Genomic DNA, 15,389 nt, shown 5'->3' with positions numbered 1-15,389 from the left:
TTCATTTTGAGGAATACTGAATCTGTTTTGGTGTAAGTGAGATGAGTAAATGCTCACATTTAGTCAAGAACTACAATAATCATCATGTTTGCTCTGCGCACACAACGCCTCTGTCAACAGGAGAGCTGTCAGTCAATACATAGGAAACAAAGTAACTTATACATATTTGAAAAAGTAAATCAGATATTTTGTTTTAAATTTATAAGTAATGTTTACTAGTTACTTGATGTTTACTAGGTAATGCTTTACCACCAATGTAGACTTGTTTTACTGAGTTCTCGGTTTACATCTCGAAATTCTGTTTTTCTCTTTCTGCCACAGAATAAAAAAAAAGAAAAAAAAAATTATTGTGACTATCTCACAACTATTAATTTTATCCCTCAGAATTCCAAGTTTATTTATCGCAATTCTGAGTTTATATCTCAAAGTTCTGAGAAAAAAAGTCAGACTAGTGTGATACAGTCACAGTTACCTTTTATTTTTTATTTTTTCCATGGTGGAAACATGCATCAATACTGAAAGTGTCAGGCAAGCAAAAAAATAAAATAAATCCACATCCTTGAAAGCAGCTTGGTGATTTAAAATAAGCAATCAATTTCAATTTAAAACAAACAAGAGCAATTTCTTCCTTTGTGACCCCAGAGAGCCGAAAGGCGTTATCCGTTCTGTTCCACCTTCCCTCCCCAGATTAGATTTATCCCCACATCTCTCCTCCTGCACGTTTGTTTTTCTCTCAGAAAACGGTTTCACATGAGATCAGTAATGAGCAGACAATAACGGCCTTTATAATTACTTTTCCACAAATCCGTCAGAGCAGCATAACTCAAGATCCGTGCGCTGCTGTAATTGCTCGAGCGCTGCCAGAACACAACCAAACCGTTCTGTTTGGGGAAGGGTGTGTGTGTGCTGATGAGGCAGGACAGACACAATTACAGTCATTCCTGTAAGTCGCTTTGGTAAGGACGCGTCTGCCAAACACATGAAAATCAAATTAAAATGAAGAAAATCACCAGCTTTAGTTCAGTTCTGAGCGTCTGAGTGATTATTCGTGTCAGGTGGTTTGTGCCGAAAAAAGTTGAGCAGAGGAAAGTTTTAATGCCCAGAAGATGCTCTTTCAGAGCTTATGATTTAAGAAAGAAAAAAATACTCGAACCAAATTATTTTAAAAAGTTTAGGGTCAAGAAGAAGTTTTAAGAAATTAATACTTTTATTCATCGAGGGTGCATTAAATCAATCAAAAGTGCGAGTAAACATTTATCATGATTTCTATTTCAAATAAATAATGTTCTTATGAACTTTCTATTTCGAGATTTCCACAAAAACGTGACGCATCACAACTGATTTCAACACTGATGATGATAAATATTTCTTGAGCAGCAAATCATCATATTATACAGATTTCTGAAGGATCATGTGACACTGAAGACTGGAGTAATGATGCTGAACATTCAGCTTTGATCACAGGAATAAATTATATTTGAACATATATTCAAAATGAAAACACTTCTTTTAAATTGTTATAATATTTCACAATATTTATGTATTTTTGATCACATAAATGCAGCATTGGTGAGCAAAAGAGACTTCTTTCAAAAATATCAAATCTTACTGACCACAAACTTTTGAACGGTCGAGATATGTTGCATATGAGGTTTACATTTTATTAAAAAAAAAAACTGGCTACAGACAATAAACTTTTTCTTCCAGCCAGCTTTCCAAGCATTTAATAAGCGTATCAGGCGAAAATGCTGATGTTTATAAATCTGCCACGTTTTATAATGAGCTTAATTTGCATAGAAAGAATGCATGCTTGTCAAGAAAAGTATGACAATGACTTCTATTTAAATATGAATGATGCAATGCTGCACCAGTGAATACACAATAGATGAAGTTTGATGGAGCGTTATGATGGAGGACAGGAGTGTGTAAAGTCCTTTTAGCGAATGTGAAAAGAACCAGATCAGTTTGAAACCAAGCGGGAATACAGCAAATTGGATTTGCAAAAGCCTCATTGGTTAAAGGATGCTTTTATCCGAATGCACTGTGGCAAAAGTTACAATTTTCTCACTCTAGAGGAGACAAATTCAAGATTACTAGCATGTTTTTTTGCAGAAGAAAAATCAGAGAAGCAGGAGACTCAAGGAAAAAGTCTCCATTTGCACTCTCATTTCTCTTCTTTTGATAACATTTGTGAATTTTATTTACAATGGATGTGTGACTGGAGAATTCTCAGCTGAACATAATCATCTCGTTTACCATCAAATGCATTTTCAGGAAGCTTAAGTCCTATTATCACTCATGAGAAATGGTCAAATGAGGACAAAACCTCTCGTAACACAATGTCGAGATCGTGCCATGCTTCTGTGAAATGTTGAGGCTTTTATAGTAGCAACTCCACTAAATCAAACAGCAAAAACAGAAGTCTATCATGCAAACAGTCTGCAAGAGGCGGCCAAAGGGAATAAAATGCCTCCGACGAATGAGTCAATGAAGAAAACATGCATGTCTTTTGTTGTTTCGTCTGTTTTGGTGATCACATGATCCATAATGGAGAAGCTCCACGTAATGGGATCCTCAATCGAAGCACAAATACTGAGATGGTCCAATTTACTCTAACCTTAAAGCCAAAAACACACTCTATGCAAGCAGAACGAAAGCGATTAGTTTGCTTCGAATGCTTGTGTTATTAAACTGGAGGTGTTATTAGTCAGGTATCCAGCCATAAATAAGCCAACAGTTTAATGACTGCAACTTCAAATGATTTGCTGAGCAAGAACACATGCAGCTCTTTCCTCTGACCACAGACGTGTATCTCAGTATCTCAGAGAGCTGCTTTGATTTTGTGTCTCAGTAGAATGTAATCGTCGTGTGCTGTGATCAATGTGTTGGTTTGATTTATGTGGAAGCGCCTCTAGATGTCCATGCTGAGTGAGTTAGTGTCCTCATCTGAACTACCTGATGCTTGCAGTGCGACTAAAATACATAAAACAGAGATATGATGTGACAAAATGAAGTTTCTGTCATGATTCTGCCATCATGCTCTTGATTTTCCTAGGCTTGTGGCAGGATCATGGCAGAACCATGTTTTGTGTACAAGCGCATGGCCTGTTGTTTGGGCCATGTGCTTGTGTTGTCTCATTACGTAACCTTGTTATCCTCATCTTGTCTTTATTGTCTAGTCAGTTTCACCTGTTCTGTTCGTGTCATTAGTGTCTCCCTATTATCCCCTTGTGTTTGCTGTCCTTTATCGGTTCATTGTCAAAACTGTGTCAAGATCCATGTCAAACTTTCTGTGAATCTTGTCTATCGTATCAAGCTGTGAGTACCTGTTAACCGTCTTGTTTTGTAAAGGTGTTTTATTAGTTTAACCTGTCTTGTTTTGCCCCATCTTGGGTTTTGTTTTCTGTTTTGTCATCAATAAACTCAAAAATAATGATTTATTTAAATGATTTAAAAAGAGTTATTTGCTGTCTGCGCTTGGGTTCGTTCCTCCAACCACGTGACAGTTTCTTTGGTTTCAAATTAAGCAACTCTGTTATATATATATATATATATTATTGAAGCTGACAACATTTTAAATACTCAAAAATATAAGTGAACCACATCTACTCCAAAAAAATGCTGGGTTGTTTCAACCCATGTTTGGTTAAAATATGGATGCTGGTTTCAATTTTTGAATTAATTTTTTAACTCAACGGTTGGGTTTGTCCATATTTGACCCAAACATGAGTTGAAACAACCCAGCGTCTTTTAGAATGCTAACATTCTAAAATGATCATTCATCAGGAATGATTGACAGATGTCACTCACCATGACGATTCCCCCTGACTGCTCCACAGTGCACATGCTCATAATGGGAGCCATGCCGATGGTGGTGCCCTGAAAATAAACCCCACTGAGGAGGGAAAACAGGAAGTCATGTGACACAGATGTTCATCTACAGCATCATACATCAGCCTGGGAACATTTTCGAAAGAAATGAGGTGTAAAGAAAGAAAGAAAGAAACCTCATGTAGTTTTCAACATTTCAAAATAAGAAATGGCGAAACAATTTCCTGGAAGCAAAAGTGCATTGATTGTAGTGGTAAACCGCATGTGGTGTTTTCCCCCTGCCGGCTCTCAGCGGTTACCTGATCAGCTGAGCGTTATCGTGAGGTCTCTGCGGGAGCAGCTTGAGTTTTCTCCAGTCCAGGAACTCGTGGAGCGATGTAAACGGATCCTGTGTGATGGAGCATTTGTCTCCGTCACTCCACACCTCCAGCCCCACCAGAGCCACACGGATATTCAGTGATCTGTAAAACTGAAACACGGCAGCGCTAACATTAGCTAATCAGGTTAAACCAGAACAGCAATGATGTTTCAAGGGACTAAAACCCAACAAAATCTGGCTTTAGATACACAAGTAGATACACAAATATGAACATTTGTATAATTACAAAGATTAGAAATTCCCTGCCTTGTTTACTCCCTATTTATTCTCCTTGTGATAGATAGATAGATCCCGAGGGAAATTCAAGTATCCAGTAGCATACGAAACATACATGCATTAAACATACATAAAACCTATTTTAAAATAAATTAAAAATAATAAAATTAACTTATAACACAGTAAGACTGTTTGCAGTCCTGTGCTAGATCGTCGACAACTCAAGTCAAGTCAAGCTATTCTGCTGGTCATGGTTTCCCCCTCGGGGTAGTTTTAGTTTGGTTTTGTTTTATTTTTATTATTAAAGGGGTCATATAATGCCATTTTTGTACAAGCTAATATGATTCTTTAGGGTCTAAATTAAAAGTTTGTAATATACTTTAATTAAAAATTCTCATTAGTATTGTAAGAAAACACTTATTTTACCTGGTCAAAAACAGCTCTGTTTTCAGCACGCCGTTTCAGTGCATATGCCTTTAAATGATAATGAGCTTTGCTCACCCCGCCTCTCTGTTCTGTGCATATACACCATTTGTAACTCAATAACACAATAACGTACTCGGTTACTAACGTAACCTCGGTTCTCTCTAGAGAGGGAACGAGTACTGCGTAATAGCTTTACGCTAGGGGAAAAACTCTTTTCCGCGAGATATTGAAGCCAAAAATTATCCTTTAATTTTTTATTAATGCAAAACGCTTTGCAGCAGCAAGCAAACATAGGCGAAACAGCTCGCGCGCCTATTGGTTGCTCTGCAGCAAATGCAGCAGCCTATCGAGAGAGACTCTGCGTGACGTAATGACCAATGGGGGCAATTCGCGCCCATATCGTCACGTCCCGCCAGAAGGGGCGTGGTCTCGCCCTATAAATATGCTCGTTAGGCTGATACAAGCTGGTTTTTATCGCTGAAGCGAACCAGAGCGTATTCCACGCACGGCAAGATACGCAGTACTCGTTCCCTCTCTAGAGAGAACCGAGGTTACGTTAGTAACCGAGTACGTTCTCTTACGAGAGTATCTCTCGTACTGCGTAATAGCTTTACGCTAGGGGAACACAATGCAACACGCCGTGCGTAAAGGGATCCAACACCAAAGTCCCAGGGGCCGAAGCCCAGGGCTCATGTAGTGCATAATCACCATAAACTCACATAGAGTAAAGGAAGAGAGGCTGGAAGTGTCATTCCCTATAAAAAAGCACCCAGCGGGGCTATTATATGACCATCAAACGCGCAGCCAGGGTGAAAGCATTCAGCCTGATCTGGGCGGCCATACGTGAGTCAACACTCATGGGGCTGCAGTAAACTCAGCATCTGGGCCGCAGAGCGGGGCAAATAGCACTGAATTCTAGACCGCCAAAAGCTTAGCTTGTAAGGCGGGTACCTCCAGGTTATAGTATTTTATAAATGTAGACGGCGAGGCCCAGCCCGCGGCCGTACAGATATCTTGCAGGGAAACCCCGCTAGACCATGCCCACGAAGAGGCCACGCCTCTCGTGGAATGCGCCCTGACACCCAAGGGGCACTGTAAGCCCTTCGCAGAGTAAGCGAGCGCGATGGCATCCACTATCCATCTGGATAGGCTCTGTTTTGAGGCGGCAAGTCCCTTGGAACGCCCGCCGAACAAAACAAAAAGCTGCTCCGTCTGTCTGAAAACAGACGAGCGTGCCACATAAGCTCTCAATGCCCTGACGGGGCAGAAGAGACTTGCATCCTCCTCCTCACTGAGAACCGGAAGGGCAGACAGGGAAATGACCTGGGCGCTGAACGGCGTGTTGAGGGATTTCGGGACATACCCGTGTTTCGGTTTGAGAATGACCTTTGAGTCATTAGGCCCAAACTCCATACACGACGCGCTTACTGAAAGCGCCTGTAGGTCCCCTATGCGCTTCACTGAAGCGAGAGCCATGAGAAACACTGTCTTGAACGACAGGTGTTTCATGTCCACCAGCTGGATTGGCTCGAACGGGGCGCCTTTCATGGCCTCCAAGACCGTGGAAAGGTCCCACGTCGGGACTGAAGGGGGCCTTGGAGGGTTCAGCCTCCGAGCTCCCCTAAGGAAACGCACGACTAAGTCGTTTTTCCCAAGCGACTGGCCAGACACCGGTTTTGCAAACGTTGCTATGGCCGCCACATATACTTTGAGCGTGGATGGGGTCCTGCCCTTATCCAGTAGCTCTTGAAGGAAGGAAAGCACTTCCGCAACCCCGCACTCCACAGGTGAAAGGCTCTGGGCCTGACACCATGTAGAGAAAACAGACCATTTCGAGGAGTAGAGCCGCCTGGTAGACGGAGCTCTAGCCTGCGCGATCGTGTTTAGCACTCCCTCTGGGAGGCTAGCGGGTACCCGTTGATGGCCCATGCGTGCAGGGACCATAACTCCGGGCGAGGGTGCCAGATCGAGCCCTCCGCCTGAGAGAGGAGGTCTCTCCTCAATGGTACAGGCCATGGGGCAGTGCTGGTCAGCTGCATCAGGGCAGGGAACCACGTCTGGTTCGTCCAGAGCGGGGCTACAAGCAGCACTGGGCATCCGTTTTCCCTGATTCGTTCCAACACCTGAGGCAGGAGCGAGACAGGAGGAAAAGCATACAGGGGGCAGCGGGGCCAAACATGAGCCAGCGCGTCCTTGCTTTTCGAGAAAAACTCCGGGCAATGAGCGTTTTCTTGGGACGCGAATAGGTCCACCTGAGCTCTGCCGAACGTTTTCCACAGCAGCTGGACCGTCTGCGGGTGCAGCGACCATTCCCCTGCTGGAACGTTGTTCCTGGACAGTCTGTCTGGTCCCACGTTCAGGTGACCAGGCACGTGCGCCGCTCTCAGTGAGAGCAGGTTGTGCTGAGCCCAAACCAGGAGGCGTTCCGTCAACCTGTAAAGGTTTCGTGACCTGACGCCGCCCTGGCGATTTATGTATGCCACCACCGACATGTTGTCCGACCGGACCAAGACGTGGTGGCCTGTTATCTGGGGACAAAAACGCCGTAGCGCTTTGTCGACTGCTATCATCTCCAAGCAGTTTATGCGAAGGAGCTTTTCCCGTTCTGACCACAGGCCAGCTAGCGGTCTGCCCTCGAGCAGCGCTCCCCACCCCGAGGTGGAGGCGTCCGTAGACACCACCCTCACGCTCGAAGCGGTCCCCAGACTTACACCTGACTGATACCAGTCGGTTTCTCTCCAAGGTTTCAGAGCTGAAACGCACTGAAGGTCGACCCTGAGGCGAAACAGACCCGCTGTCCATGCCCTGGGTGGAACCCGCGTCTTCAGCCACATCTGCAGTGGGCGCATGCGGAGCAGGCCCAACTGGAGTACAGAGGCTGCTGAGGCCATCAGCCCCAGCATTTTCTGAAACCTTTTGAGCGGGACTATCGCGCCGTGGCGGAAGGATTTCACGCCGCGCTGAATATTTAGCACGCGCTCTGGTGACAGGCGTGCTGTCATGGACAGCGAGTCCAACACGGTTCCCAGAAAGGAAATTTTCTGACTGGGAGACAGTGAGCTCTTCGCCCAATTGACTGTGAGGCCCAGCTTCTCGAGGTGCTCGAGCAATGCGGCCCTGTGTTCTATGAGCTCCGATCGTGATCGAGCTAGAATCAGCCAATCGTCCAAGTAGTTCAGAACTCGCATGCCCTGAAGTCTCAGGGGCGCGAGCGCCGCGTCCATGCACTTCGTAAATGTACGAGGCGCTAGGGACAGGCCGAACGGCAGGACTGTGTATTGATATGCCTGGCCCTCGAAGGCGAATCTCAAAAATCGCCTGTGATGGGACGCTATTTGTATTTGGAAATAGGCGTCTTTCAGATCTATCGACATAAACCAGTCCCCGAAGCGCACCTGCGCGAGGATTTTCCTGGTCGTAAGCATTCTGAACTGGCGCTTCACAAGCACTCTGTTCAGCTGCCGCAGATCTAAAATGGGTCTGAGACCCCCATCCTTTTTCGGTACCAGAAAATATCTGCTGTATAGGCCCCCTTCGCTCTGAGCCTGAGATAAAGGTTCTATAGCCCCTTTGCTCAGTAGTTTCGCTATTTCGGCACGAAGTAGATGAGATACTTCGTTTTTCACCGTAGTTTCGACGCGCGCCGTATAACGGCGCGGGCGTCGAGCGAATTGTAGCGAATAGCCTCTCTTTATAGTGTTCAGCACCCATTCTGAAACCCCGGGAAGCTTTGACCACGCATCTGCGTGAATAGCTAGAGGCAGAATGAAATCCGGGCTCTGGCCGCGACAAAACGGCAGCTCGAGAGCCTGGGCATACTGGGAACACAACACCGTGTTTACAGCGTTCGAGGCGGGGGGCGCGCTGATCACAGCGGGCGACCTGGCCGCGCTCAGCTTTTTTATGGCAGATTGTGCAGAAAAAGCGAGCGGGGGAGATCCCGTGGGAATCGGCGTGTCTGTGAGAAAATGTGGGCGCGGGGCTGCGGGCACATTTAATACACTGAAAACACTGTCGTTCATGGCCGACTGAATGTGTGTTGGTTTCGTTTTTACAGAAACCATGGGACACGCAGCATGTAGTGTGAGCGGGCATGGTGACATGGGCGCGTTCACTACATTGTTTGCACAATCGACCTGAGTCGAGTTTATTTGTGCTAGCCCTGCACCGTGGCGGGCTGTGTCTGGGTGTGGGAATGGGCACTGGGTGGACATTCTTACAACACTCATAACACCATCGGCCGTGGCCGGATTGTTTGTGCGAGCCCTGCATTTTTGCGGGCTGTGTTTGTGTGTAGAAATGAGCCCTGGGTTGTAGGCATTTTCAATACACTCATAACACCATCGGCTGTGGCCGGAATATCAGAAAATACACCATTTATGTGATTTATCTGGGTCGCCGTGGGAACAGCATTAGTGTGCAGGCAAGCGGGCATGGTACTGGCTTGCTTACTGCAAAATACACTGGAACAGTCACATTTTCTGGAACTGAACGAGCGAAAATTTCAGTGGAAGTCTGGCCACGGCGAGACTGAAACACCGTCAATTTCCTAGGAGGCTAGGAAGACTTGTGTTGGTTTCGTTTTACAGAAACCGTGGTAGTGTATGTGGGCACTGGGTTGTGGGCACATTCACTACATTTAATGCACAATTGTGCGAGCCCTGTACCGTGGCGGGCTGTGTTTGTGTGTAGAAATGAACACTGGGCTGTGAGCATTTTATTACACTTATAACACCATCGGCTGTGGCCGGAAAACCAGAAATACAATGATTTTTCTGGGTCGCCATGGAAACGGCCTTTATGTGCAGGCAAGCGGGCCGTGGTACCAGCTTGTTTACTGCAAAATACACTGGAACAGTCGCATTATCTGGAACTGAACGAGCGAAAAGTTTCGGTGGAAGTCTGGCCGCGGCGAGACTAAATTTTTTTTTTTTTTTTTTTTTTTATCTGCTGCGAGAGCCGGGATCGAACACGGGTCTCCCGCGTGAAAGCTTCAGGTTCCGCCACTGGGCCACAGGGAGAACTACACTAGCGCAAGCAGATAAGAGACCGTCATCACAGTTTTGTGTGTGTCGGCGTTTGTATGCAGGTGTGCGTGTTATACAACAGGCTCATTGCTGCAATAATGACATTTTCAGCCGCTCAAACTAGGAGCTGAGAAATGTTTGAGAAATGGAGATTAATCCGGCCTCGGCGGGGACTAAAACACACTCTTTTCTCATTTGCCGGTGACGCACGCCCATGGGGGGCGGGGTAGAATGCTGGCCCGTTTCCTTGACGACTCGCGGACAGAAGGCTGAGGTCCACAGAGCTCGCCTGTTGCGCGGCGGTTGCGCGGGCGCCTCCCAATCGAGGCCGATGCTTTCAACGGCCTGAGAGAGCAGACGCATCAGCTCAGTCTCAATGCCGGCTCTCTTACCAGTGGTCTGGCGGGAAACGCTAGCGGAGGGGAGATCCACAGAGCTCGCCCAATCCTCACTATCGGACGCCAGAAGAGAACACGCCTCGGAGGGTTCGTCAGGCTCGTGGATGGACGCGGCGGCAGGCGGCGGCCGTTGTCCGTCAGTGAGCGACTCGAGCGAAGCCGGCGAAGCAGGCGGGCGAACCGGCGAGCTTTGGCGGGCTGGAGATAGCTCGGGAGCGCGCTGGGCGCGGCGCTTTTTACGGCGCGGCGTCACGGCGGGCTGTGGTGAAGGCTCGGAGAATGATGCCAGGCGCGTCCTCAGAGTCACCATGGGCAAAAGCTCGCAATGAGGGCATCCGCCGTCAGCGAGCGCGATAGCCGCGTGATCCTCACCCAGACAGGAAACACAGATGACGTGTCGATCTCCATCGCTGAGCGGGGCGCGGCACGAGCCACAGGAAGGCATCTTTAAAAAGACGCTGCTCTTTTTGTGAGAGAAGTGTAAGTCGCGTCAAGTAAGCGAACAAACACTTCTCAACAGAGAAATACACACAGAGTATTTGAAAGGATATAGAACGCCGGAAAGCGCAGCAGGTACGGCAGTTGAAGGCGGCGAGGCCAGCGACTCCAGAGCTCGTCCCGCTGAAAGGCTTGCTTCGACGGCGCGGCTTCTCACTCCGGATCCAGCGATGCGTGTGCTTCGCTGAAGAGGTAAAAATCAGCTTGTATCAGCCTAACGAGCATATTTATAGGGCGAGACCACGCCCCTTCTGGCGGGACGTGACGATATGGGCGCGAATTGCCCCCATTGGTCATTACGTCACGCAGAGTCTCTCTCGATAGGCTGCTGCATTTGCTGCAGAGCAACCAATAGGCGCGCGAGCTGTTTCGCCTATGTTTGCTTGCTGCTGCAAAGCGTTTTGCATTAATAAAAAATTAAAGGATAATTTTTGGCTTCAATATCTCGCGGAAAAGAGTTTTTCCCCTAGCGTAAAGCTATTACGCAGTACGAGAGATACTCTCGTAAGAGAACCATAACGCGTTGTTCAGTATAAACGTGGGATTATGAATTATATTGAGTATAACCGCGCAGACTATGATTGACAGCTCCCTCATGAGCGAGGGCGGGTCTGTGTTGAAACGTTGCTGTCAATCAACAATCGTGGGAGGGGCTTCCGAGCGTGTAACGTCACAAGGTCGAACGGCTTGATTTGAGGCAGGGGAAAACATATAAGGAGATTAAAACAAAACCACTGGATGGATTTTTATCATTATATGAGGGTTGTGTACAGACACTGCCAACACACATTTCAGTACAATCAACTTGTAAAAGTGCATGTACCATTATATGACCCCTTTAATAAAAAGCCTGTTACTCTGCAGTCCTTTGCAGTGTGTGTGTGTGTGTTTTAGAAATTGATCTCTAATGTGGTGGTATTAATTTTTAATTTCCAATTTTACCTTGTCCACATAGTTGGCTATTTCAGCAAGCCTCTGTTTCACTTTCTCCACGTCTTTCCCCTGTTTCTGATACTGAAATGCAAAGGAAAACAAGAAAGTCTTTAAACTGCAGCCAAATGTGTCATTCATTGGCCGACTGTGGTAAATGTCACATGAGGTAATCCATTTTCCACGGGCAGCGGCACACAGATGTTGAGCCAAACATGACCAGAAGTGTTTGATGTCCAGATTGTCAGTCGGTGGATGTAAAAACGGCATTTCAAAATAAAAGCTCAGATTGGAAATGTGTCACTCATGATTGCTGCCTCTGGGTGTTGTAGGATGAGTGAATATAATCAGGAAGGAAGCTTTGATTGCCAAGACAATAAGAAATGCACTACTTCTAACTCTTTCCTTAACATCTTCCTGGTTTCAACAGGTAGGCCTACATCTCAACAAACCAAATGATCAGGTTTTGTTCTTTTCCTTAAAATATCACGTGACAGGATATTTGAAAGGCCCCTCAATGACAGAAAAAAGTTATTTTGGGAAAAAAGCATTTCTTAAAGCACATTAAAAACACTGTTTAACAGGCAAACTACAAAGAGGTCAAGTGATCACAGCTGGGCGTCCTCACTTACAGCGCAAACAAACAATCTAATCTGCTTTAACCTTTGACCTCTCATCTCCCTGACTCCCTGAACTCGAAGGGGTCATGACCTTGTATTTACATAGAGGTCAGGATGTATGGAGCCGCAATGACGTAGTTCAGCTGGTTTTGCTTATTTTAATATAACTATTAAAAACATTTTGTTAATAGAAATTAAGCTGACAAAACAAAATAAACATTAGATGAAAAACTTCAACTAAATGAAAATAAGCAGATATGTAACTTACTGAAAGTTGAAGTACTAAAATTACTAACTGAAATAAAACTAAACATGAAATTAAAATGAATTAAAACAATTTGGAATTATTTGTAAAAACTACAAAAGCACATTTAAAAAATGACTATAAATTAAAGATTTGAAAATATATTTTTTAAAAGCTCATTTAAAATATAAATAATACCTATAATAGTAATAAATGATACTAAAATAACACTTCAATTGGACATCAAGTGGTGTCCAAAACACAACACCCAAAAGGTTGCAATATTATTTATATTATTTTTTGAGATTTATGAATATTACCATGAATTTCCATGTTGATTATTTGTTGTGACGTGTTCAGATTCCCAACAGGATTTTCTTAGTCTGAGTGTTTAGTTTCCCAATGCTTCTTGTAAATTGCTGGTATACGCCAATAATTCAGCGTATAAAACACTGTGTTGATCTGTATTTCATTTTTTCTTTTAAACGCATTTAGTTTGTTCTGGTTTTTGAGGACGAGGGCGTGTCATGATGTGTTGACATCTGCATAATTCATCTAGCTTCTACTAGTTGTGACTAATGAATCTGTGCCAAAATGCTTGTTGATAAACATATCTATGTGTGTGTGTGTACATACAGTATAATACGGTTAGCTATTATTTGCACTGAGCATCACTGATGTCTATGACCCACTTAGAACAGAAATGCATTTCAGTTTTGGGTCACGACCAACTGGTTTAGAAGCGCTGACTTGGATGATTGAAGGTCGCAGATGCGTGTGAGGTCAACAGCATCTCTTCATTACCTCGCGGTTGTCTGCGACGATGATCAACTCCACATGCTTGGTGCTGCTCTGGGCGTCTCTTTTATGCTGCAGGGGAAGAAAGACAGAACATGATTAAACTTCGCCCTCTTCCTCTGAAGGACACAGTTAATAGAGGTTTCACTCAAGAACCTTTTATAAAATCTCCCAAGGCCCATTTTGCTAAGAGTCTCTATGGCCTTTAAGGCACAGAGGTGATGTCTTCACCTCTCTTCCAAATGTGCCCTCTATTAACAGATCAGTGTGTGATTGAACATCCTCTTCTGGTTTCAGCATTGCCCGCAAAATACATCTGATCCGCAGCGATGTGCGTTCCAGGAGACTTTCACTTTAACAGCCTTCGGATTGCCAGGCCGTCTCATTTACTCGTGTGAAAGACCCACTCGTCTTTTAAAGATATTATAAATGTCTTCCAAGCAATTCTCACCTACTCATTCGTCGTCATCACTGTTTTCCACATTTTAGAATAAAATTCATCAATACTATGATAAAAAAAGAAGAAAATAATAATAAAAAAAATTAAATGCAAATATAATCAAGTGTGCTTCTTAAAAGTTTGAGTGCTACAGCTGAGGAGAAAAGTCTCAGCTTTTATGTCTATATAACTCTTTAATAGGTCATTCTTTGGTTTTCAACTATTGCTTTCCCACAATACATGTATATGACAACAGCTTGCTTTACAAAAATCTAATAAATATTACAAACCCCCATTAATTCTGCATATAAATGATACATATATACTAGTGGTTGTATAATCTTCATCTGGTAAAGTCTTCATAGCTCAAATATAACCGCTAATTTTCATTTCAACTGGAGTGTAAAAAGGAGGGTGTTATGATTCATGAAAACCAGTGAATCCCCAAGCTGTGAAGTGAACATCTGCTCCAGAATGAGAATATTCAGGCAAATTGGTAAAGCCGGTTAACCAGCTAAACTAGCTAAACACAACCTTAGACCAGCAAAACGCATGGTTTTGGCCGTAGGGATACAATATTAAGATTAATGAATGTGGTAAGAGTGTTCGAGCCATACCAGCGTGTTGACAACCTAAACCAACTAAACATCAGCAGGACTGGAGATCATAAAAACCTGCTTAAACCAGCTTAGACCAGCAAACCGCCCGTGTTGAAGCTATTATTTCTGATTTAGATCCACATGACAAATCAGATCTCTCGTGTCTTTAGGCTGTTTAAACACATGCAACAGGATCCGATCAGTGACCGATGCTTTATTTGAATGAATATTTACAGTATATAGGACAGGACAGACTATCATGAAGGTGACCTTGTCTTCAGCATCCATTCAGCATCACTCCTCTCGCTCTCAATGGAAACTGTCTCTTATTGTTTCCAGTGACTGGTTTTCCTTCAATGGAAATAAAAGGCTGGTCTCATCTGTGTGAGGCTTCATGTTGAGAAGAATTAGGGTCGTAACGCCTAACAGGCTGTTTCACCTGTGCTGCGGATTTGAAGAGAAAAGCTGATAAGCGTCTAATTGAATAAAAAAACACTTGACTTCCACACAGAGACGATATCGCTGCGCCTTGACATCTGATGAAATGCAGGAGCTTAATTCAATGAGTCAATGGTTAAATTCTTTCCAAGAGAGAATAAAACCTGTTTCTGAATCATACATCTCAGAAATGACTCTCCAGTGTGTAAAAAGTCGAGTTTGTATTGAGATTCTGACAGAGAGAATCTGTCAGCCTTTACTCAATGACAACATTCAGACACAATGATCATCTCTGCCACATGAAAACACTTCAGTGGCCATGGCGAGAGACTGGATGTGTCCTTAAAGTGACCAAACAAAGAGTGACCTGTGAGCTTGAACAGGTTTCCTGAACACCCCACCTGTCTGTCATTGGTCAGGCAAACTGATAGTCCCGCCCCAAACTGACATCATTGGCTCAGTCAATGTTACTGTGTTGGGATGCTTGAGAAACCAACTTTAAAAGCAACCCATTTTATTTAGGAAATGTGAGATATTTCAAAAAAA

The 15,389-nt window shown here is 44.4% G+C and overlaps 2 protein-coding genes across 2 annotated transcripts in view; one reads left to right on the top strand and one right to left on the bottom strand.

Annotated features, from left to right (window-relative positions):
- dock1 (dedicator of cytokinesis 1) overlaps window positions 1–15,389 on the top strand; it is a 283,215-nt gene that overhangs the window by 22,177 nt on the left and 245,649 nt on the right. The window lies entirely within an intron of this gene.
- LOC130104178 (disintegrin and metalloproteinase domain-containing protein 12) overlaps window positions 1–15,389 on the bottom strand; it is a 119,895-nt gene that overhangs the window by 41,848 nt on the left and 62,658 nt on the right. The window contains exons 7-10 of the mRNA XM_056270652.1: window positions 13,374–13,439; window positions 11,718–11,789; window positions 4,131–4,300; window positions 3,811–3,895 (exon numbers count right to left, since the gene is read on the bottom strand). Of these exons, the coding sequence (XP_056126627.1) occupies window positions 3,811–3,895; window positions 4,131–4,300; window positions 11,718–11,789; window positions 13,374–13,439 (393 nt within the window). The remainder of the gene's footprint in view (window positions 1–3,810; window positions 3,896–4,130; window positions 4,301–11,717; window positions 11,790–13,373; window positions 13,440–15,389) is intronic.

This window comes from Rhinichthys klamathensis, unplaced genomic scaffold, assembly GCF_029890125.1.
Source record: "Rhinichthys klamathensis goyatoka isolate OS25496 unplaced genomic scaffold, OSU_Roscu_1.1 h1tg000304l_1, whole genome shotgun sequence".
Classification (NCBI taxonomy): Eukaryota; Metazoa; Chordata; class Actinopteri; order Cypriniformes; family Leuciscidae; genus Rhinichthys; species Rhinichthys klamathensis.
The sequence above is the reverse complement of the archived record's forward strand: the minus strand, read 5'-3'. Positions and strand labels throughout refer to the sequence as shown.